The sequence below is a fragment of the Anabrus simplex genome, chromosome 9 (assembly GCF_040414725.1).
Source record: "Anabrus simplex isolate iqAnaSimp1 chromosome 9, ASM4041472v1, whole genome shotgun sequence".
NCBI classification, from domain to species: Eukaryota; Metazoa; Arthropoda; class Insecta; order Orthoptera; family Tettigoniidae; genus Anabrus; species Anabrus simplex.
In genome coordinates this window covers 19,686,805-19,711,831 of record NC_090273.1, presented here as the reverse complement: position 1 = coordinate 19,711,831, position 25,027 = coordinate 19,686,805, and the positions used below count along the sequence as shown (strand labels likewise).

The 25,027-nt window shown below is 38.1% G+C and overlaps 1 protein-coding gene across 1 annotated transcript in view; it reads right to left on the bottom strand.

The window, feature by feature from the left end:
• LOC136881205 (ral GTPase-activating protein subunit beta) overlaps positions 1–25,027 on the bottom strand; it is a 179,943-nt gene that overhangs the window by 119,425 nt on the left and 35,491 nt on the right. The window contains exons 6-8 of the mRNA XM_067153914.2: positions 21,147–21,407; positions 15,457–15,618; positions 305–412 (exon numbers count right to left, since the gene is read on the bottom strand). Coding sequence (XP_067010015.2) covers positions 305–412; positions 15,457–15,618; positions 21,147–21,407 — 531 coding nt within the window. The remainder of the gene's footprint in view (positions 1–304; positions 413–15,456; positions 15,619–21,146; positions 21,408–25,027) is intronic.

The following is a 25,027-nucleotide window of genomic DNA, read 5'->3' as shown; positions in this document are numbered from 1 at the left end:
TAATTTCTGCTCAGAGGAAGCTTTACATCAAGAACTGCAGGATAAAAAAGTGAATAGCCTATATATGGATCGATTTTTACCAAACAGACGGCATGACGATGTCAGAATGGACGAATGCTGACTACAAACTGAGGCATACCATAACTCGCGTCTTAATAAATATTCATAAAACCATCGAAAAGGGCACGCAAAAGAATATGACTATGACGGGTATATCAAGACGAGTTATCTGACCTATTTATAATGAGTGCTGTGGAGCAGCTCGGGTCCTCTAGTTATTTTCTTAATTTAAAAGATAACTTACAATTGATGCTGGAAGTCGACGGCGGTCCTGACGAATTAGGCGTGGATGGAGGATGACTCGATGTTGCTCTGCTGCTGGTAAGCCCAATCAGGGATGATTTTGGAATACCTAGTGGAGCACAGCTAAATATATTAATCCCTTCTGCAATACAGACCGTACAGTTGATCAATTTAACAGCTGTAAAGTATATAAAATACTTCTTGTGTAAATATAGAGAAACATGCCTTAATAACATATTTGAGGGAACACAGAACCTACTGGTGAAATTAAAAACTTCTGCTGTAATTCCTGCTCAGAGGAGTGAAAAATTTTGTAACATCTACAGTATATATATAAAATAAGAGTTTTGTCTGTACATTGCTCAGAATTTTAGAAGAATGGTATTTCTGTACCAGTCGTGTCCAAAATAACAACGAAATGCACTTTTTTGAACTTTTTAAACTTTCCGTCGTCTTTGTATGTATGTATGTATGTCTGTATGTATGTATGTATGTACGGGCATCACGTGAAAATGGCTGAAGATAATTTAATGAAAATCGGTATGTAAAGTTGAGGAATAAGGCACTATAATCTAAGTAATTTTATTTGCACTGAGTGAAATGGTAGTTTAGAGGAAGGATAAAAATTTGATTCTCAAAAGTCAATGATTTTAGGGGTCCTATCGATAAATACTACGTAACTAAAGTTATACATAATTAAATTTCCAATCATTTATGCTTTAAACATATTTACCATACCAGCTATAATAACTAAGATATTTATGAATTTTGATTTTTGTTGTCTAAGTCCAATTCATTGTAGATTTCCGAGAAAACGGGTGAACAGAACTGAATGAAAATCAGTATGCAAAATTGAGGAATAAAGTATTACAGTCTAGGCTACAAACAACTTTACTCATGCTGGATAAAATTGTAGTTTAGGGGAAGGCACCTAAAATTTAATTTTTAAGTACCTATGTTTTTGGTCCTATCGAAAAGTACTACATAGCAAAAGTTATAGAGAATATAATTTCCGATCAATTATGTCTTATGCAGCTTTCCTATCAAAGGGTAGGAAGGGTGGATCCCCTTCCTACTCTTTGATAGTGATCAATGGTCAATACAGACCATAATGAAATTCATAACTTATGATTATGCAGTTTTACCGTACCGACTATAATAACAGAATTCATGAATTTAGACTTTTGCTGCTTAGTCCATATCAATGCTGAGCGTTGCTAACATGGAAATATTGTACAACTGTTTTCACTGGGGATGGTTTTTTGTCATTATTGTCTTAATAATAATTTAATTAATTATCGTTCAGGCCATCTATGGACCACGTTTTACAGTCTTTACGTTATTTTTCACCAGTCCTGACTTCACATTCTGCCAGTACTTCTTCATCCTTGCACTGACTTCTTTCTTCTGTTCTTCTGTGTAGGTTCTCTTCTTCTTCTTCACAAGTTCTTCCCCAGTCTCCTGAAAACCCTTGAACTCCTTCACTTTTTGTCTAAATTTGTTTCTGTCCAGTACGTCCTCTTTTTCTACTCCTATCCTGGCCAGGTCGGTCCTTACTTCCCGAAACCATTTTGGTTCCGTCTTCCTTAGGCTGAAGAAGCTGAAAATCCTTTTTGTCAGACGGTTGGTGTCCATTCTCTGTAGATGTCCATAAAATTGAAGCCTTCGCTTTTTCATCAATACCACGACTTCCTCTGTCTTCTGGTATAGTTCTTTGTTGGGTCTAAGTCTCCTCTCCCCACCTTTCATTTTCGGGCCCAAGATCTTCCGGAGCATTTTCCTCTCTTTCTTTCTGATGTTCTCTAGATCTCCCTTTCCAATCATGTCCAATGTTTCTGCTGCGTATAAGCATTCAGGTCTGATGACTGTGTCCAGATGTCTTAATTTGGCTCCATATGACAAAGCTTTCTTGTTGTAGGTGTCTCTAGTGAGCTGATACGCTGTTTCCATTTTTCTCGCTCGTTCTATCAGAGCTAGCTTCTCTGATCCATTCTCTTGAACTATTTCTCCAAGATACTTGAAGCTCTTTACTCTTTTGACTTTCCCCTCTTTCAACTTTAACATTTGGGGAGCCTCTTTGATGTTGGTCATAAATTCAGTCTTACTGTATGATATTTGCAGTCCAGTCATTTCTGCTATGCTATGGAGTTGTTCCACTCTTTTCTTTGCTATTTCTATGTCACTGGCAAAGACTGCGATATCATCAGCATATGCCAGGCAGTCTATCCGTATAGCACCTGCCCCTCTTCCAATACGGAATGCTTCTTTGTCTGGGATTCCTTCTTTCCATTTCCTTATCACCTTTTCCAAGACACAGTTAAAGAGAATTGGTGAGAGTCCATCCCCTTGTCTCACACCAGTCTTGACTTCAAAGGACTCCGATATTTCACCCATGAACTTGACCTTTGACTTGGTGTTGGTAAGTGTCTGTTTGATGATATTCCTTGTTTTACTGTCCACACCAAATTCTTCCAGTATTCCGAATAACGTCTCTCTATCTACCGAATCGTAGGCCTTCTTAAAATCCACGAAGACTACAACATATTTGCTTCGTCCCAGCATCTTGTACTTTATGATGTTCTTGAGATTAAAAATCTGCTCAGCGCATGATCTGCCTTTCCGGAATCCAGCTTGGTACTCGCCCAGTTCTTTACAGTTTTCGGAGACGCCAAAATGCCAAGTTTGGATCAGAAGGCCAGCGCCTCAACCGTCTGAGCCACTCAGCCAGGCTATAACTGTCTTAAGGTATAAAACTGCATGGTCATCGGTCCATATCGACAAGGAAAATTGTGAAGATGATTGAGGAAACAAAGGAGTACAGCATACAGGAAGGATCGAGTCATGTCTTAGAGAAGAACTCCCTTTACATTAGATGATTAAACATCACAGAATCAAAAGAAAACTAAATGTGACAGCCTACAATACCGAAAGCTCATAAAATTGATCTTCTTCTGCCATTCATCTCCCATACGTGGGATTACTGCTGTGTCCCAAGTAAAGCAGCCTGCCCAAATATTTGCAGGAAGTAGCTGGGGAGATAGATAACTTTCTTCTTTTAGCATGCCATTCCTCTGGTTCATAAATTTTCTGATTACTAGTGGTACACACTGGTTCATCATAGTATTCACAGAAGACGAGTGTTCACGGCTGTATGCGACCTGCTCATTCCATAGAGAAACACGGGCATGTCAGCTAGTCTCTTCTAAAATTCAGTAATATCTTTGTGTGTGTCATATTGCAGGTTTCTTGCATTAGTGGGCACAATTGTCACAACCAATGAAATGCAACCTACTAACAAACTAAGTGGATGGCATTTAGCACATGTCTCCTCGTTATCATCTCAAAACACACACAAATCTCTTTAATTTCCAACTTTCACTCTCTCAGACACTGGTGTTAATGTGTGTGAATTGTGGACACTTATCATGTGTCAGCATATCAATTAATGATGACGTTAAACAGCGTTTGATAATCTTCAATACAAAGATATCGTACGAAAGATAAAACCATTTGAAATACACTTTGTTACGACGTTCCTACACTGGAAACAACGTCCTTATCCTGTACTCCTGATTATTCGTGTGTGGATTATCTGGTTTGCAGATTATTCGTAATAAATAAATAAATAAAGAAAGAAAGAAAGAAAGAAAGAAAGAAAGGTCAGTCAGTCTTACTCGTTGGTTGAATGGGCAGTGTACTGGCCTGCAGTTAAGAGGGTCCCGGGTTCAATTCCCAGCCGAGTCGGGGGATTTTAATCACTTCTGATTAATTATTCTGCCTCGGGGACTGGGTGTTTGTGTCCGTCCCAACACTCTCCTCTTCATATTCAGACAACATACCACACTACCAACCGCCACAGAAACATGCAATAATAATTACATCCCTTGATATAGGGTTGGCGTCAGGAAGGGCATCTAGCCGTGAAACAGGGCCAAATCCACATGCGCGACCCGCGACCCCACAGGTAGGGGAAAAGCGGTAGGAAAAGAAGAAAACATAAAGTGAAGGTGAAATGTTTAGCCTTTGTTGATGAAACCAGATACACCATACAGAGATTACACAAAGGCAAGTATCCAGATATCGTACGGAAAAAAAAACATTTCATGGAAAATCTACATCAACATAGCAAACAAAAACAAAAAAACTGTGCTGGACATGAAAAACTGCACAATTTCACAGGTGTCCTCCTTCAAATACCTTGGAGAAATCATACTACCACCGGGACTAGACAGTAGGGCCAACATAGAAAGAGCCACTAAACTCCATAAGGTGTACAGACTAATGTGGAATTACTACAACAAGAGAGTCATATCGCTTGATGCAAAATTACGACATTACAAGACAGTTGTTTTGCCGGAAGCTTTATATGCCTCAGAAACCATATCCTTCGGAGGTCACTAAAATTATAGAAACTGAAAAACAAGAAAAGAAAATTCTCCAGAAAATTTATGGTCCCACGAGAGAAAATGGAATGTGGATTAAGAAGAGAACAGCGGACCTCTATTCATCAACTGACAGATTCAAGAGACGCCTGCAGTTCTATGGCCATATCTATAGAATGGAGAGCGACAGACTCGCATAAAGATTATTTAAAGTAACCAAATCAAAGAAGGTTAAAATAAACTGACTAGAAGAAACTAAGGTCGACCTCCAATAATAAGAAAGCGAAAACCATCAGGCCAACAAACAAGTTCAAACACGCTCTTTGAATGGGTAGAAGGAAGAAAAAAGAAGAAATAAATAAACTCCCATGTGCACTGGACTGACTGCTCATCAGTGGACTTCACATTGTTGAGCATGTCTTGCTGCGTGTCTCACTGATGCTGGCTTCCCCTTTATGCACTCAGAATCACACTTTAGTTTTATATCATTTAAATTTGTGACATTGGTTCTGAGTGTTTGCTATCGTACCTTACTTACACTTAATGTACAAACGAAAACACATTAAGATCTTTCCTTTAATGATAGTCCAATGTAACAGTTCTTTGTGAGAGCACATAAGGGATTAACCAGTAATTAGTGGACCAAGCTCGATAGCTGCAATCGCTGAAGTGCGGCCAGTATCCAGTATTCAGGAGATAGTGGGTTCGAACCCCACTGTCGGCAGCCCTGAAGATGGTTTTCCATGGTTTCCCATTTTTACATCAGAGCACGGCCGCTTCCTTCCCAGTCCTAGTCCTTTCCTGTCCCATCATCGCTATAAGACCTATCTGTGTCAGTGCGACGTAAAGCCAATAGCAAAAAAAAAGTAATTAGTGGCGTACGGAAATTTCCACCGCGTTGATTTTATTTTACATGGAACAGTACTTGTTTCTTCACCAATGGACTTCCTCTCCCCTGTACCTTTCCCTTTGTTATTTGGTGTCACCTGTCTGGAATTTGTCTAAGACTGTGCTTCCCTTCCGAAAGTGAGGTATCTTTCTTGTAACAACTGTCATCACCTGCAAGTTTCTTCCATGCACGACGGACAAACACTATCGGAATTCAACCTAGCATGTGATCTTGTTTCATTTGTGGACTGTTAATATATTTGATTTACCAGTACAAAACTTGGCTAAGTGGCATTTAGGTATAGTACAAGTGGTTTAAATTATTTTATGAAACAATTTATTTTTTCCTAACCAGATGAAAATTCCATGTGCGACCAATATGGGCTCTATCTCCAAATCAAATACAGTATTTATGTAACGCTACAATTGGCTGAATTCAATTATGATACTGTAACTAGAAATATTACCCCCACGACATTTTTTTTTTATTGACTTTCTTCAGAAAAATCTATATTCAAGGGGAGGAACAAATAAAATCAAGAAAATTATCTAATATTTTAGTGCACACTTTGGGTTTTTCAACGTCTATGACCTTTTTGTTTTGTTCTTCCAAACTTGTATTTTAACAACGAATGTGTCAAGTCTTACAATAATTTCATTAATTCATTCACTATTGTTAAAGGGCATAATACAGTGCTTCTTGTTTTAAATAGCAATCCCCATTTGCTAACATGACGGGACCATGCGGTTGGTCTGCCACTGCTAAGGAGAGTCTTGTAGGGGCGTGCCAATCCAACTGATGAGCCCGAATGGCATGTCTGGGTGAAACTCTGCAAACGCACACGGCTTAACCACCAAAAAGCTGGTTCTATTCCTTTTTTTTTTTTTTGCTAGGGGCTTTACGTCGCACCGACACAGATAGGTCTTATGGCGACGATGGGATAGGAAAGGTCTAGGAGTTGGTACGAAGCGGCCGTGGCCTTAATTAAGGTACAGCCCCAGCATTTGCCTGGTGTGAAAATGGGAAACCATGGAAAACCATCTTCTGGGCTCCCAATAGTGGGATTCGAACCTACTATCACCCGGATGCAAGCTCACAGCCGCGCGCCTCTACGCGCACGGCCAACTCGCCCGGTGGTTCTATTCCTATGATAGAAACAAGCTCGTTGGGGGTGAGAAGAAATGGATGTAGAACAACTGGCATTGATGAAGAGAGAGTTAAATCTATGCACGGTGGTTAGAAACAATAAGAATCAGGTATATGAGCATCAAGAGGATAGGTCATGCTGATTAATCATTTGAAAAATATAATTTGATATCTCATACCGTTGCCATTTTATCAGCTGCTGAAGTTAGTCAATCAGATCACTTCCTCATGGAATTCAAATGGTATTTGCGAGGTGGTGTTACCAAATCTGCATGTGGCTTAATACTGATTTGAGAGACATGCAGAAAAAATCAGTGTCAAACACAAATGCACCATGGGTTTCATCCGGTGTCACTGTAGCGTATTTCCTATGGCCTAGGTAAACAATTGATAGGGAACCTGTCAACTGAATGAGAGCCCTAAATGTAGATCATTGATTGATTGATTGATTGATTGAGGAGTAGTCAGGGATTGTAAAAAAGTAAACTCACGTCCTCATCCTGAGGTGATGCAGCTCTTTTCAGGCACACTCCCAACGGAGGTGAGCTGCATGTACCATTTTAACCACACACCAGCCCTCCTGCCATTCTTAAATTTCTGGCAGTACCAGGAATCGAACCCAGGCCCCCCCAAGGACGGCAGCTAATAACACTAACCGTTACGCTACAGAGGCAGACAGTAAGGGATTGGAATAATATTTATCAAGGGAAATGTTCAATAAATTTCCAAGTTTTTTGAAAACATTAAAGAAAAGGCTAGGTACCAAACTGGCAGTGAATCTGCCACCTGGGTGACAGCTCGAAGATCCATATTCAAATCACTCCACTGGTGCTATCAAGCCGGTCTTAAGCCACGTGCAGATTTAGCAAAACCGGCTCATAAAACTGTGAAGCGATCTCACTGGCTAACTTCAGCATCAAACAAAGTGACGACGACTCGAGATATCAACTTTTTTCAAATTACGTATCAGCATGACCAACCTGTTAATGCTCATGATACCAGGTTTACATTGTTTCCAGCCACGCTGCAAGTGAAGACTGTATTTATGGAGATGTGGAGATTGTTCTTGTTCCTTTGTGTTTTCATGTTTGTCCTTGTCTGTTCTTCCCACACTGTTCTTTTTCACATTCCTCTCTTTCTGTATATGACTTGAATAATAATTTATTAAATAAATCAATAACATCATCACCTTTTCCTTACCTTCTACAACAGTGCTACAGTGTAGAGACACCACACAGCAACAACACCCACACTATGTACACAAAGATGCTATAGCCCAATGCCCACAAATAAGATTGTAATAAACTATATCTACAAACAAAACACAAGCTCCACACAAGTGCAAAGGCCAAGTATGTACAAAAGTGTGCTGTCTATAGAAATGAAGTAGGCAATGGCAAATGATACTACTGAATTAAAATACAGTAATCACTAAGAAATACATTTATAAAAATACAAGAGCAATTTCCAGGACTTGCTCGGTTGTAATTTGTTTTCCTCAGTTTTTTCAGAGGTCAACATTCAGAATCATACGTAAGTGCAGGTATTAACAGCTCATTTACAAGGTTAAGGTTAAGGCAGAGTACATCTGTTAATTTCTTCATTTTGTCTATCCTACTTACATGCAGCTGTTTATGTCTTTTTCAATGTTACCATTGCAGGGCAGTATTGAGCTGATTTATTTGAAACTTTCAACTGTTGTGAGTTACATTCCTTGGATAGCTGTTTGTTACGTTCAGGTTGATCAGAGTTGAACTTGAAATGCATATATTCCAACTTCTCTTCACTTACTCTCAGACCCGTAGTTCCCAGTCCCCTTTGCTATTCATCTGACATCTCTTGTAGGACTATGAGTTTCTCAGACACCAGCATCTTCCAAGGTGTTGGCTTCTGGATTTTTAGTGAGATGGTTCATGGTAAAATTAAATAACAGATGGCTCGATATCAAGCTTTGGCAAACTCTGATTCCAAAACCAAAACCACTACAGACTCCTGCAAACAGGCTTGCTGTACCCCGTACTAGGTTGTCACGTGTTTGGTGGACCGTTTAATAGCTGACAGTACCATTCTAGTTCAGTCATGGCAAGATAATTAGGGATTGGATATGCAGATGATACTGTTCTGCTTGCAATAAATGCCGAAGATCTACAAAGATTACTAAACTGTGTGGTCAAACACAGTGCTGCAACAGGTCTGCGTTTAAACACGGAAAAAACCTAAGTAATGATCATAAGCAAACATGTCATTCAACCTGTTAACACATTGCGGACCGGGTGCTCAGCACACTGTTCAACCCCTGCGCACGGCCATTTTCTATGTAACATACTACTACAGCGCATGCACATAAACAAATTAGTCTAACTTCACTAACCTTCTACTGATTATAGTGAAATTTACTAGAGACCTTTGGTAAGAGTCCTAATAATATTTCCTGGTGTGGTAGACTGTGTAGCAATGACCTCCGTGAAGGGACACACAGCAAATTTTGAGGGTATCAGTTGACCAGTAGTCTTTTCAACACGATATTTTTACCTGTCCCGTCAATATAAACAAAGCAAACAATTTTCACAATACACAACTAGTTACATCAGGCCACTTCAAGCCCTTAGGGGATATTTTGTGTAATGAAGTAGTTCGCTGGATACAAGTTCATCTGCTCAGCAACATGTTCAAAGAAATCATTACCAAAAATAAGCCCTACTAGTTTGTCAATGTTTTGAGACTCATCAAGTCTTACCATTATGCCATGAACTCCTGGGAAATCCTTTAATGTCGGTGAACTATTATTTTCTACCCATTCATCAGAAGAAATAGGCATATCACTTCCATTTACACTCACAACATCACTTTCAGCTTTGATCTCGACCACCACTACTTCACGTTGTTTTGGAGGGCGTACATCATTATTATCAACCGAGACACTTTTGTCAGAATAGCAATCAACATTGAACTCGCGATCGTCAACATCACTGGGACAATCTGAATACTTATCCGCATATAATTCATTAAAAATCTCGTCTGCATCTATGCTCATGGATAGCACCATCTTACTCACCACATGACTCCTTGAACGATGTAAATACGAGGTCGGAAAACTTAGCAAATGAATCATAAAACAGAAGAAGAACGTAAAGCAAAGCTAGCATGGAATAAGCAAAAGCTTCAACGCCGAGATTCTAGTAACTTTGACAGCCAGATAGTTTCACAGGTTTCAATAGATGTCACCGAACGTACAAGTCTCGTAAAGACAAGTTAACTCGTCTCCCGTCCACAATGCTCGGCCAGCCAAATACGAGTGAACTCGTCTCCCGTCCGCAATGTGTTAACTTGACAATAGCTGGCACATCAACGGAGCAAGTCCAACACTTTAGGCACCTTGGCTGTGCACTTGATTGCAGCTGGAACAATGCAGTTGACTGAACAGGAAAGGACTGCATTCAACAGTATAAGTGAAATCCTCCGTAAATGACACTGTAATATTAATCTCCATTTCTGCTTACTTCATTATTTTGTACTCTCTCTCTTACTTTATGTCACCCTGACCTGGACCCTAACAGAGAACACCACCAAAAAAATTTGATCCTTTGAGATGTAGCGCTACCGACACCTGCTCTGAATATCATGGGTTGATAGAATACGTACTGTATTTTTTAGGCCTTTTTTTATATGAAAGATACTGCCAAAAATATGGCTGTGTCTTATGTTCCAAAGGTCTATAATATTTAGACACTGAGTATACGTGATTTGCTACAACAACGCTAAAAAAAATTCCTTGCAATACTCTCAGCAGTTGATCCCTTTTATTACTGCAGTTAGGAAACAGCGGCTTTAGTATACCTGCATTTGTTTGATAGGAATGCGAGTTTCCAGGGAATTCCTAACAAGATGGCTTGCAACCCCTTCCCTCCCAGCCTCCTTATCGAACCAGACAAGCACAAAGAGCTGCGACCTTGACTACCGTTATAGCTAACATTCAAGGAAGGGCAGAAAGAAAATCTTTCACTTTGTAATTTGTAATCAGTAGCAAATTCCAGTAGTGGCAAGTTCTGGTAGTGAAAATTTACCATGCACAATGTCAGTTGTACAGAAGAGGTTTTCTTACAACAAAGCATTTAAATTAAAAGTTGTAGAATACACAAAATTACTTCGTAATATCATTGAACCCTTCCAGCATGTCAATTAGAGTACATGGTAATAGAGCAGCAGAAAGAGAATTCGGATCTCCACCAACTGAGAAAATTATATGTGAATGGTAAAAACAAGAAAAATACTTGTTGAATATGGGAAAAAGTAAATACTCTTTTAGGATATATGCTGAAAACTGCCCTCTTCTAGTCAGAAATGAAGGAATGGGTGACAAACCAAAGGAATAATAGCACTTCTGTGTCCATCGAAATGATCATCTGTGAAGGGAGAAGATGGGCAGCCGCACGCAACATCGTGGATTTCGCGGGAACGCCTGCTTGACGTTACGGGTTATGAGGAGACATGGGTTATGAATACGCACTTGCACTAGAATTTCGCAAACGATGCCAGCAGAATACGATCCAAAACAGTGGAATTTCACAAATTTGTGATTGATGCATGAAAACAAACTCAGTTCGAACTCGGTCAAATTGGTAACATAAACAAAGTGCCTCTAGCCTTTGATGTTCCATCGATCAGAACTGTTGACAATAAAGGAGCCATGACCATCACAATAAAAACATTCGGCCATGAAAAGTCACATTACACTATCATTGTTGTCTTGCTGTGCAGATGGTACAAAACTGGCTAGAATAAGTGATGGGATAATTGAACACAAAATAATCGCTTATTCGATTATTTCATTTTATTTGATTATTTGATTATACAACCTGTAACAATGATGTTTGGTGAATGAAGTCAGAACGGTCGATCCGGCAACACTGGCGACACACAACGCTGCACCTGCGTAGCAGCAGGTTTTGACCACCTGCTCACAATGTTGTTCAGTTGAGCATCGTGTGTGTATTGTGTAAGACCTGTTTGACACAGTGCGTGTTTGGTGTGTTGGTTCTGAACTGTGAACAGGAACATGAACGACCAAAAGATCAATGTACAGTTGTGTTTTAAGCTGGGCAAGACACCGAAAGAAACACATGCGATGCTGCTGTGTGTTTATGAAGATCAAGCACTGTCTTTGAAGTGAATGTACGAGTGGTTCACCCATTTTTGAGGATGCCGTGAAAGTGTTTCTGACAACCCCCGTAGCGGAAGACCGGCAACCGCAGTCAGTGACAAAAAAATTTGAGAAGGTGAGGACATTAATCACAAACAATTGGTGATTAACTCTGCACCTGATTACATAAAATCAGCTTCATGGTCCGTATCGCACTTCAATAGATTCACAATTAAGTATTTATTTATTTTCCACCTAGTCGATACAATGATTGCTTAAGGCAATTTTTAATGGTCAAAAGTGGTACATGTTTCGTATATTATCAACATCTTCAGCCACATAACACTGTTTAGATGAAAAATATATAAAATTGACAAAGTAATGCTTTAGAGGAAGTGTCCTTAAAAATTAACATAAGATTGACAAGATTAAAACAAACAAATAACTCAAGAGAAAATATATAAATTATTTCTACAATAGAAAGCAGTCGTCAAGGAAACACTTGTACAATATTCCATAGAGAAATTGTCCTAATAAATATTCTTTTCTTAATAATTCATGAAAAAAGATCAATTTATAAATTAAAAATTATACAATTTATAAGTAATTATCGAAATGAAGAAATCCTGAAATCCTGATATCACAGTGCGGCTCTTATTATTAATGTAGATGAAAATATAACTAATTCCTAGTTGTCAAATCTTATTAAGCCTGCTTTCCTTTGGAACAGTAACTCCTGTCATTCTTTCTAGACCAACTTGTAAAGAAAAATGATAACCTTAATGAGGCTGTAGAATATAAGAATCCATTATATTATCAAATTCTAGTATATCTGAAAATGCTTGAGAAGGATCAAGAAAAAAGAATTGGAATTTCTCCACCTACAGATAGCCCTACAACTTATTCCTCCTCAGTTGAAGCTATAGGTGACAGCAAGGAAGTTCTTGACACACCTATATCCCCCGCTCCTCCACCTCCTCAGGTGCAAGAGCAAGGAAGAACGCATCATCAATATTACACCCGGCGCAAAACTGTGAAAGAATGACAGGAGTTACTGTTCCAAAGGAAAGCAGGCTTAATAAGATTTGACAACTAGGAATTAGTTATATTTTCATCTACATTAATAATAAGAGCCGCACTGTGATATCAGGATTTCAGGATTTCTTCATTTCGATAATTACTTATAAATTGTATAATTTTTAATTTATAAATTGATCTTTTTTCATGAATTATTAAGAAAAGAATATTTATTAGGACAATTTCTCTATGGAATATTGTACAAGTGTTTCCTTGACGACTGCTTTCTATTGTAGAAATAATTTATATATTTTCTCTTGAGTTATTTGTTTGTTTTAATCTTGTCAATCTTATGTTAATTTTTAAGGACACTTCCTCTAAAGCATTACTTTGTCAATTTTATATATTTTTCATCTAAACAGTGTTATGTGGCTGAAGATGTTGATAATATACGAAACATGTACCACTTTTGACCATTAAAAATTGCCTTAAGCAATCATTGTATCGACTAGGTGGAAAATAAATAAATACTTAATTGTGAATCTGCACCTGATATCGGATGAATTGCAGATTAACCATGAATCCGTGCGACAAATCGTTACCCAGAAGTTAGGGAAGAGGAAAACGTGTTCGTGTCTTGTGCCACATCATTTGACTGACGATCAGAAGGAGGCATGTTTAGAGGCTTCACAGGATTTTGTCGAAACGGTGGACGTGACACCAAATTTCTTGAACTGTATCATCATTGAGGATGAAACCTGGTGTCTCAGGTACGACCCTGAAACGAAACGGCAAAGCATGGAATGACGTTCTCTGGGATCCCCTCGTCAGAAAAAGGTCAGAGCCGAAAAGTCACACATCAAAACGATGCTCATCACCTTTTTCGATAGTCAAGGCATTATCCACAAGGAATTTCTACCTAAGGGAACGACAGTGTATGCTGCACGGTACATTGAAATTTTAAACCATTTCATGAAACGTCGACACAGGGTATGACCCCGGTACGCACAACAATGTTCATGGTTCTTTGTCCATGACAATGCTTGTCCACACACAGCCAATATCGTCAAACAGTTCATGGCAAAAAAGGCGGTGCTGCAACTTGAACATCCCCTGTACTCTCCAAATCCCAATCCTCCAGGCTTCTTCCTATTCTCACGACTCAAACTCGCTTTGAAAGGAAAGAGATTTGACGATATTCCTGACATCCAACGAAACGTGTCGAGGTTTTTGAACACCATCCCAAAGGAAGCCTTCCTGCAAAGTTTCCAGGACAGGTATGCCTATCTCAGGAGTGCATAGTTATGGGAGAGTACTATTTCAAAGGACAGTGAGCTCACTGTCATGCATTGTTCATCTACGTTGATATTAAAGGACTCTTCACGGAACTTTGTCGTCACAGGTTGTATTTCTCATTTGATTATTTTTTTATTATTCATTCGTATGAATGAGGCAATCGAATAGTGAATATTTTTTCCATCCAATTATTTTTTTGATTGCAGCCTCCATGTCTCAGACAGCAGCACATCTGCCTCTCACCGCTGGGTTCCGTGGTTCAAATCCCGGTCACTCCATGTGAGATTTGTGCTGGACAAAGCGGAGGCGGGACAGGTTTTTCTCCGGGTGCTCCAGTTTTCCCCGTCATCTTTCATTCCAGATACACTCTCTACTCTCATTTCATTTCATCTGTCAGTCATTAATCACTGCCCCACAGGAGTGCAACAGGCTTCGGCAGCCGGCACAATTCCTATCTTCACGCAAGATGGGAGTTTGGTTCATTTCATCCCTGACCCGGTTACTGACTAGTAAACAGCTTGTAGGTTCTTCTTCTTATTCTTATATTTTTTTTTCCAATTATTCATTTGAAACTCCATTCAAATGAATAAGGCAATCAAATAGTGAATATTATTTTCATTTGATTACTTTTTATTATGCATCCGAAACTCCATTCGAATCAATGAAGCAATCGAACATTGAATTTTCAATTTGATTATTTTTTTTATTATTCATCTGGAACTGCATTCGAATGAACAAGGTAATCAAAAAGGTAATATTTTTTTTCCATTCCATTATTTTTCAGTTATCCATCCGAAACTCCATTCGAATCAATGAGGCGAACGAATAGTGAATTTTCCATTTGATTATTTCTTTTATTATTCATTCGGAACTGCATTTGAATAAATAAGGCAACTGAATAGTGAATGCTTTTGAAATAGTTGAATGAAAAGTGATGTTATTAAGACATTTAATTCATTCATTTACTTTGGAGATACATTAGGAAAAAGGCATAATTATAGTTTTTATAAGAGTTCATCTATTCACATATTTCAATCGATTATCCATCCAACACACTTAAATCGAAAAATTGATTCACGACACATCCGAATATTCTATGCAATACAACTGAATGATATTTGAAACTCATTCAATTATTTTATTTGATTATTTAAAGTATTCGGTTATCACGTCATTAGGTCCAATGGTAATTTTTAAGAGAAAAACTGTAGGCTATAGAGTATTATTTGCCATAAGAAATAGGAATAGCACACATAAGTAAGCAAGAGAAAGCCAATAGTTACCCTTAGTAACAGCTGAAGGTGCAACACTAAAGCTCTTGGCCAGTCTTCGCTGAGGTGGAGGGGTGGGGGAGTGAGTGGCGGATGGGGGGTGGGAGGAAGCTCCTTCCTTCTTCTCTCGCTCGGTGGTGACCCCCTCGTCCCACGAGAAGGACTGTGCTACTCCTGCAATATAAGACCTCCACCACACAACGTGCAAGCCACAGCAAACAAACACAAAAGAACAATTGAAATGCTGCACATTTGGAAAGCAGTGAAATGTTCAATATTTACTGACCTGAAATAAAACGTATTCACACACTAAATTGCAGTCAAATTCTAGTTCACATTACCTGACCTTTTACCTTTGCCCATTTATGTATTACCTAGTCTGACCACAAATACTGTTACAAATTACCTGCCAAATTCTAATGACACCATCTAGTAGCAAATAGGAGTTTGAATTTTTTTCCTTTTTTTTTTTTTTTTTTTTGCATCATTATGCACTACTTATGAGCTCGATTGAATCAGCTTAGCTAATGTGTTGGCCTCCTTCTCCCAAAATCTCTTCATTACTAGACACCCCTACCAGCTATCTTATCATATCTTTAGAAAACCAACTCAAACGGTTAATACAATCCAAAATGATTTTCTCAGTCACCAATCCCATAAAAAAACGGCATACTATAGTATGGTAAATAGAGCATTCACATGTTCCTTCATACGTAAAAATGTTGTCCCTCATTCCAATCTGTATTCAATATATTACTATAATATGTTACAGTATTTATAGCCAGACTTGGTTCAGATGCTCAGTTTATCATTCCAGTAACATCATGAAAATTTTTGTTACAATATCTACACAAGAAATGGAATGATGTAACAAAATACCAACTACAATAATTAAGATAAGTTGGCATTTATTTTCAGGAAACCAAAAGGAACTCACACATCTGCAGAATGTTGATTAGTACAATACAAATTATTTTTCAGAACAGGAAAGAGGAAGTTCTGTGATTCTTACATAAATGTTTGAAAATATCTCAAGGTAACAAAATAGCAGTCATTGAAAAGAAAATATTGATTATAACAATTCCAATTCACAACATGCAATAAGCAGTGTGAACTATATCTTTCATTCGAATAATAAAGAGGATTCATGCAATTCTCTTTAACTATGAACAAGCACGGAGACTTACAAAAAGTTGTTCTTACATATTTAACTTCAAGGTACTACATTTCTGAACATGGGTTCCAAATCTCTAGTCATAAATGGTACAAATTCAGAGACTTTTTTTCTTGACACTGTTCTGAATATTGACACAACTGGAAGGTAAAATACTCTATCAATTTTTGTTTGTTTGTTTGCTTGCCTGTTTGTTTGTTTGTGATACAGGGAGGTGCATTAACAGCTGACACATTTATATTTTAGACTACAATGCTAATTTATAATCTACAATAACAAAATTTCACATACAGATAGCTTACTCTTTGGAAAGACATTTCATTTTAACACCTGTTCAATGTGCCCCCAGTACAGAGGACAACATCTTCAAGGCGAGTGCACACGTTTGGGATGACTTTCTCTTTAAGAAACTTACAATAAAAAGGAGTCACAATGGGTTTAAATCTGGGCCCAAAGGGGGCCAAAATAACCCATCAACCTGTTCTGGATAGCAGGTGGACATAACACGACCACCAAATACTGACCTCAGGAACTCCAACATAATACGAGCAGTGTAAAGCATCATACCATCTTGCATTTATCACTGCATTTGTAGTGACATTTCAGTAGTGAGGAGTTGTGACAAATTAATTCTGTAACATATTGAAAGAGCACTGTGAATCAGCTGTTTGACTGAAGAAAACAAGGCCGAAAATTCCATGATCGGATAAAACAACGCAGACGGTCGCGTTCTCCCCATTACTGATTTTTCTGTTTTTGTAGACAAATTTTGGCTTTTCTGTTAACCAAAAGCATATATCTTGCTTAGTCACAACTCTATCCACATTAAAAATGTGCTTCATCAGAGAACCACGGAGTGAAAAGGATTTATTCCCTACCCTCCATTCATAAACCATACTATATGTAGCTTTCTCTCCTTGTCATACCAGCTTGTGTACAACAGGCATTTGGTGTGGGAACAGTTTTGGATCACTGTGTAACATTCTCTCCACTGTAATGCAAAATGGTCTCATTTCTCTCAAAGATTGCTGAGAAAACTTATGCGGACTTGACTGCATGGCTACTCGTAGCGCTTCGATGATTTCAGTATAACACAATCTTTCTTTCCTTCACACTACTACTAACTGCAAATATTCGGTACAAATGAACAATTGTGCTCCTGAGCATACCGAACCTGGAACTTGGCTTGAAATTTTCTTTGCGTCACTAAGACGCACTGTGTCTTGCTGTAAAGCTACACAGTTTGCTCACGAGAGAGGCAACTGTAGTCCACCATGGTGGAAACACAACTGAATCAAAGATACTTAACAAATGGACTATGGACCCACTACACTGACCTCTACAGGTATTTCCAGGAAGTAGTAGGGCCATGCATGAAAGTTGAATGGTATTCAATCCAAGATTTAAAAGGTTATTTTCTTTATAAATATGTCAGCTATTTGTGTGCATAAACCTATGATATAAACTTACAAGATTAGTGAAAGGTTTTGCATTTTCAAGAAGGAACATTAATAGTTTTTAGATCCCACAAGTGAGTTTCCAAGTAGGAAGTGCCTTTGAGTTTGTGAAGGACCTAAACCGTACCACATGTAAAACAAAGCTGTTAATGTGCAAACAACAAGCTCCTTCATGGAGGCCACTTAACTTGTGAAGTGCAGACATCTCCACCTGTGTGAGAAATAAGGAGAGACAAAAGCAATACCCAAGTAGCAAGTCTGTGCCATTCTATTCTACATATTCGAGCACTTATCTCCCTATGGTCGATGTCTCTAGCTGCTGCCGGAACCCTACAAGAACTGGGGGCCTCAAGGCTTCATCCAATGTGAATTGGTTTCTGGGGGCAAATGATGACTCCCTGAACATGTTAATCTATAGAATGCAGAACAAAAATATATCGTCGTTCCATACTTGTGTATAAAGTGCCAGCAACGTCTTAGTGCATGCTTTTGGTCTCGTTATATCCAATGGATAGCAGCATCTTATATGTTGTTTCCACAGAGGAAAGAATATAGTTTCTAATTATGTTACCAAGAAACCAAACACATTCATTTGTTTTTGCACAACAAATTTTTTAACATCATGTTTATCACCGGCCATGTGGCCTCCTGCAGCACTGTAAGATGGCAACTAGCAGATGTAATTTTGTTGTTGTTAATTGGGCTGAATTTGTTTACAATATTAGTGACTGGGGGATTATGTTGATTCAGATCAAGTCTCAATTCGTCCATTCGAAGATGAAGAACAAAATTGTGATAATGATGTAACTAAATGACCCTGTGTTGATGGAGCGACAGTGACAACAACGATCCGAAATGTGATGTTTACATTCAACGCAGAGTAACTTCTAAATTACTAAACAATTTTATGTGATATTTTCTATGCTTACCACCTTGGACATACAAACTGCAGATAAATTGGGTTATTTCATGTAGGAGTTGAATTTGGTATTATTTTTCTTTCTATTAATGAAATGTTTTGACTCCATTGAAAAGATTCAAGAAGTGCTGAATACAATGAAGCCAGAGTGCTTCCAAAAATAAGAAGAATTGCTGGAATTGCTGTATTCAAGTTCAGAGTGAATACTTTGAAGGTGATAATGGAAATTAGACATTAACATGTGGGTATTCATGTCTTTATGAGCAAATTCTTGGAAATTCTTGGTAGCACCTCATATAGGATTTTGAGCAATTACCATCAGTCCAGTTGTTGTGGCGGGCAAACTCATTGACCATAAAAGTGGGTACAAAGAAATAACACAAGCATTTAGTTAGTAAAAGCTACTTCAAACAATTATTTCCTTCAAACTGTTTCCTACCATCACAGGAGTTTCAATGATACGGAACGCTAATAGCATGTGTAATGAATGTATTTAGAAAGTCCCAGCCTCATATACCGAAGAACGTCAGAAAGTAGCCACAAGAGAGAGGCACAATATGTGATACAATCTTTTCTGAGGTCTTTGTAATAACTCAACACCTTAGCTACATCAAAATACCTTTGTTTACAAGGCATGCTACTGTAGAGTCAGCACAATCACTAAAAACCAAACATTCCTTTGCTGTGCGTTGATGTGTTAGATTAGAATGATCTCATCTGCACACCGGCACAAGAGCATTAGAAGTGAACTATGGCTGAGTAACCCATTCGCCTCGTATTTAGAGGCCTCTGTGTTTAGTCAGTAACCAGATTCAAATCTCATGCGTTTAAAACTCTGCAATGCAGGACGGTACACATTAAAACAAAACTTATCACAGATTATCACACAGTAGAAATATTTTCATTCTTTTTTTTTTATTTAGCATGCAAAGGATTTGTACTCGCCAGTACAACGGAATGAGGATTTGGTGTGATAAACTTGAAAACACTCCGGGATATGAAGAGGTATTTATACTTTCTCCAGTAAAATTGAATGCGGGTCTTACGAATCTGTCATGTTAGGATGCAGAGAATGAAATAAGCCTTTACTTTATCTTCATGAGTGTCAAACAACCAACATTATCCAATCACTTTTCTTTTGAGGTTGGACAATTGCTTCCTAGCATACTTACTTATTTTACAAGCAATAACTGAAAAAAGGAAGGTCCATATGATCTAAAAATTCTGAGGCATTTCATTCAGAGACTTCCCAGTTTCCATCAAATGAATAAATGAACAATTGGGCTGTTTTCCCTTTCCACCAATATGCAATTACCTTTGTCCTTTCTAGCGCGTTTTTTGTTATGGCTCCACTAAATCAATCGTAATCTCCATATCATTTTCGGATGACAAGCAGTGAATCTCACTATAATAAAAATAATGTTGTTGTTGTTATTATTATTATTATTATTATTATTATTATTATCATCATCATCATTATCATTATTATTATTTCTAATCCACTATCTCAAACAGACTCTGAATCTGGTCGTATTCACTAGCCCGAACTATAGTAAACTGAAAGGTGTGCCAACTAAGGAAATATTGCTGCTAACTGTAAGACTTACAGCAAATAGAAGACAAGAGTACTGGCAATAACAAACATGAGGATAAGATAGCCACATTCCTTAGCCATTCACAGAACACTGGAGGAACTTACACGAGTAGTCCAATTACAAGCAGAAATGTAGCAGCCTGGGCAAGACCCGTCAACCACATTGAAAGCCATAGAAGATGCAGCCACCGGGCTTGTCATACAAGGCGAATGGGGTAAGAAATGTAAAGAACACCCTGTGCTGATCAGTATGATAAATAGTAAGAATACTTTTTAAGCATTTTTCTGAATTTGTGTTGGTTTATCTACATCCCTATCATTCCCAATATAGCTTCAGGGAATTATATAACCAGAGACAAATGTTTCCAACAGCACACTGTTGTCATAATGTGGAGAAACCTGTTCAGCACAAAACTAGGAATGTAATTTACATATTAAACACTATCAGTTACAGGCACATCAGACAAATTCCACCACTAAACTCTGGTTTATGGAAGAAACATTAAAACAAGACAACCAAGTTATATAAATTGGATCAAAATAGCTACAAATCCTTACCAAGGAAGGCATCCACCTGGCCTGCGATGCCCTTGATAGCCTTGAGGAAGATGACAGGCAACATGGCGAGACATGGATGTTGACAAGGATCCACCACATTTTCACTTGTAATGGCAAACTGGAGAAACTTCTGTGTCTGGCTTATGATGGCAGGACGACACAAATGAACGGGATTCCCCAGGCAGTGCATAAATCGGAACCAGCTCTGAGCAATACAGTCATTGCTGACTCCGGGAAGAATCAACTGGGCATCTTCTTCAGCTGGAACAGAAAGTAACTTTTGTCAATTCACCACAAAGTCATATATTCCAAATAGTTTATAACAGCTCAATACACTGCTAAACTGGACCAGTTACCAGTAGAGTGTCATAAAGAAAGACGATCTGGCAGTGTTTGAGAAAGAGAAAGTCCAGATATTGTACAAGGGGCACTCGTGATGGTTTACGACCGATCATGAAAGTAGTCCAGCGGGGTAGTGCACTGTCTGCACCGTACTTATGGACGATTTATAATGAAGAGCATTAAAGAAACATCGGGTGAATTTGATGCAATTGCCTCTACTGATAATGTCATGATTTGGAGAGAAAAAAGAAAATGAGGTGCAGGTAAGAGTCGACACGTAGAGTGCTAAGCACCATAAGTTCGACCCCAAGATCAGCGAGAGTAAAACAGTGGTGATGAGGGTGAACAGAGATGGCTGGCCAGCAACCATCAAGTAAACAAGCAGCTGGAGAGGGCAGAGAGTTTCACCAACCTAGGCAATGTAATCACAGCCATAAGCAATTTAACCAACAGGATATAAAAGAGTGTCCTCTTCTACCAATAAGTGAAGACCCTTCTTTGGGATGATAAGATTCCAGCAATGTCCGAAAGCTACTTAAACCAATGTTGACATCATCATCATCATCATCATCATCATCATCATCATCATCATCTTTCCTTCCTGACATCCTCACTTCTTACTGTGTCCTTTACTTGTCTTTCATATCATTCTTCATCATCATTTTGCTGGTCTGGATATTATTCCCCTGTCTTCTTTTTCAGTGTCCAGGACTCTGCTGCATATGTCAGTATTGGGCAGTAGTACATCTTATAAATCACCTTTTTACACTTCACTGGTACTTCCTTCCTCCACATCAGGTTTCTCACATTCTGATATAATGCATTTCAATCAATCAATCAATCAATCAATCAATCAATCAATCAATCAATCAATCAATCAATCAATACCGATCTGCATTTAGGGCAGTCGCCCAGGTGGCAGATTCCATATCAGTTGTTTTCCTAGCCTTTTCTGAAATGATTGCAAAGATATTGGAAATTTATTCAACATCTCCCTTGGTAAGTTATTCCAATCCCTAACTCCCCGTCTTATAAACAAAATATTTGCCCCAATTTGTCCTCTTGAATTCGAACTTTGTCTTCATATTGTGATCTTTCCTACTTTTAAAGAAACCCTCAAACATATTTCGTTTACTAATGTCACTCCACGCCATCTCTCTACTGACAACTCGGAACATAAAACTTATTACACGTTATGAATCTCATTTTCTGGTCCGTAATGAGCGACAATATATTATTTACGTCAAACTTTTATTTGAAATTACCACCTTTTCAATACATCATATTCTTTGTTCCACATTAAAACTTTACACTGTTATTGATGTTATTAAAGGGACATGTTTAGCCCATATTTTGGGCCTCATCAGCCATTTTGCTTAACTCACTGAATCAAAATATCCAGGATCCTGGTTATTTTTATCCTTTAGGATTAAAGCTATTTTTGGAAGTTGTTTAAAAAATATGCTTTTTGTATAACTATATGATTAATGTAGACATCTGACTAGTTTTTTTGATGGGTGGTGGATTATGCAATACAATGATAATATGTACACTTATTTGGCTTAAAAGTAAGCACTGGTTAAAACTAAATAGCTATGTTTATAATTTGTTGAAAGACTCGGGCAGGTTTAATTGCTCAGTCTCTACTGTCCACTGGGGTGTTATTTCGTTGTAGTTTGAACACGTACTCTGGAAGTCACAATCTTTGTGCTCCCATTGGAATATTGTCTAACAAAGGTGTCACAATGAATAATGTCTAACAATTTTGTTAAAAACGTACGTAGGCCTTCACATTTAGTTTTCTTCCGTAATAAAGCATCTAATGTAAAAGGAGTCCTTCGTTCTCTCATGACTCCTGATTGTCTTATTCTTCAAGCGATCATTCCTTTACGATTTTTTCTCATGTTATATAATCATCTTCACAATTTTTTATATATTTTTTGCTAGTTATTTTACGTCGCACCGACACTGATAGGTCTTATGGCGACGATGGAACAGGGAAGGGCTAGGAGTGAGAAGGAAGCGGCCGTGGCCTTAATTAAGGCAGAGCCCCAGCATTTGCCTGGTGTGAAAATGGGAAACCACGGAAAACCATTTTCAGGGCTGCCGACAGTGGGGTTCGAATCTACTATCTCCCGAATACTGGATACTGGCCGCACGTAAGCGACTGCAGCTATCGAGCTCGGTCTTCACAATTTTCCTTGTTGATACAGACCTACGACCACGCGGTTTTACACCATAAGACAATCACGACAAAAACCACTGCCAGTTAACATGATTAAACAATATTTCCATGTTAGCAATGCTTGGCGTTGATATGGAGTAAACAATAAACATCTAAATTCATTATTCTATTATCATAGTCAGTATGGTAAAACTGTATAAGTCATAAATGACTGGAATTTGTATTATGTATTAACTTCCATTATGATATGTAATACTTTTTGATAGGACAATAACATTGTGTTTTTTTTGTTTGTTTTGTTTTTCAATTAGACACCTGAACCTTAACTACCATTTCATCCAGCATGAATAAAAATTATTTACAACCTACACGGTAGCACCTTATTCCCAGACTTTACATACCGATTTTCATTAAATTCTGTTCACCCATTTTCTTGTGGTTCGGCCTTTATATGGACTTAGCAAAAAAATCAAAATTCACGAATCTCTCTGTTATCATAGCCGGTAGGTAAAAATGTATAAGACATAAATGATCGGAAATTTAATTCTATGGAACTTTAGTTATGTAGTATTTATCGATAGGACCACTAATTTAAAGTTAGTAATTTCATTATGGCCCATACTGAACTGGAATTACAGTGAATTAATGGTATTTCAGATCCACCTTTTCAATACAATAATAATTTATTGATGTGAATTATATCACATGCCGTTCATAAAACAGAAATGTAGGACCACTAATAACATAAATATTTGAATATTAAATTTTAGGCCCCTAAACTACCATTTCACTCAGCATGAATAAAATATTTTATAACCTAGATTGTAGAGCATCATTCCCCAACTTTACATACGATTTTCATTAAATTCTCGCCTGCAATTTTCTTGTGATGCCCGTACATACATACAGACAGAAATTATGGAAAATTAAAAAGTGCATTTCCTTGTTACTGTGGACACAACCGATGCAGAAATGCCATTCTTTCTAAATTCCAAGCAATGTACAGACAAAACTCTTGTTTTGTATATATACATGTATTTCCTTAACTGACTCATAATGAAGATGGCGGTCCAGCGTTTGAAAGCTACATTGCTATTTTTGTAATTGTCCTTTCACCTTTCTTCTCATTCAACAGCTACTTCATACCAATCTTGACCTATCACATCAAAACATGCACCCTCATGAAGAGAGAGACTTTTCAACACTTCAAGCACCAGAGAAGAAGTTCCTGAAGTCCACTATCCAGAAGATCAGATCAGGATGGATAAGAAAACAGGTGGTGAGGTAGGACGCTGGGATTACGACATCTCCACTGGACAGTGCTGGCACAACCAGAATACAGTGGTTCAGATAT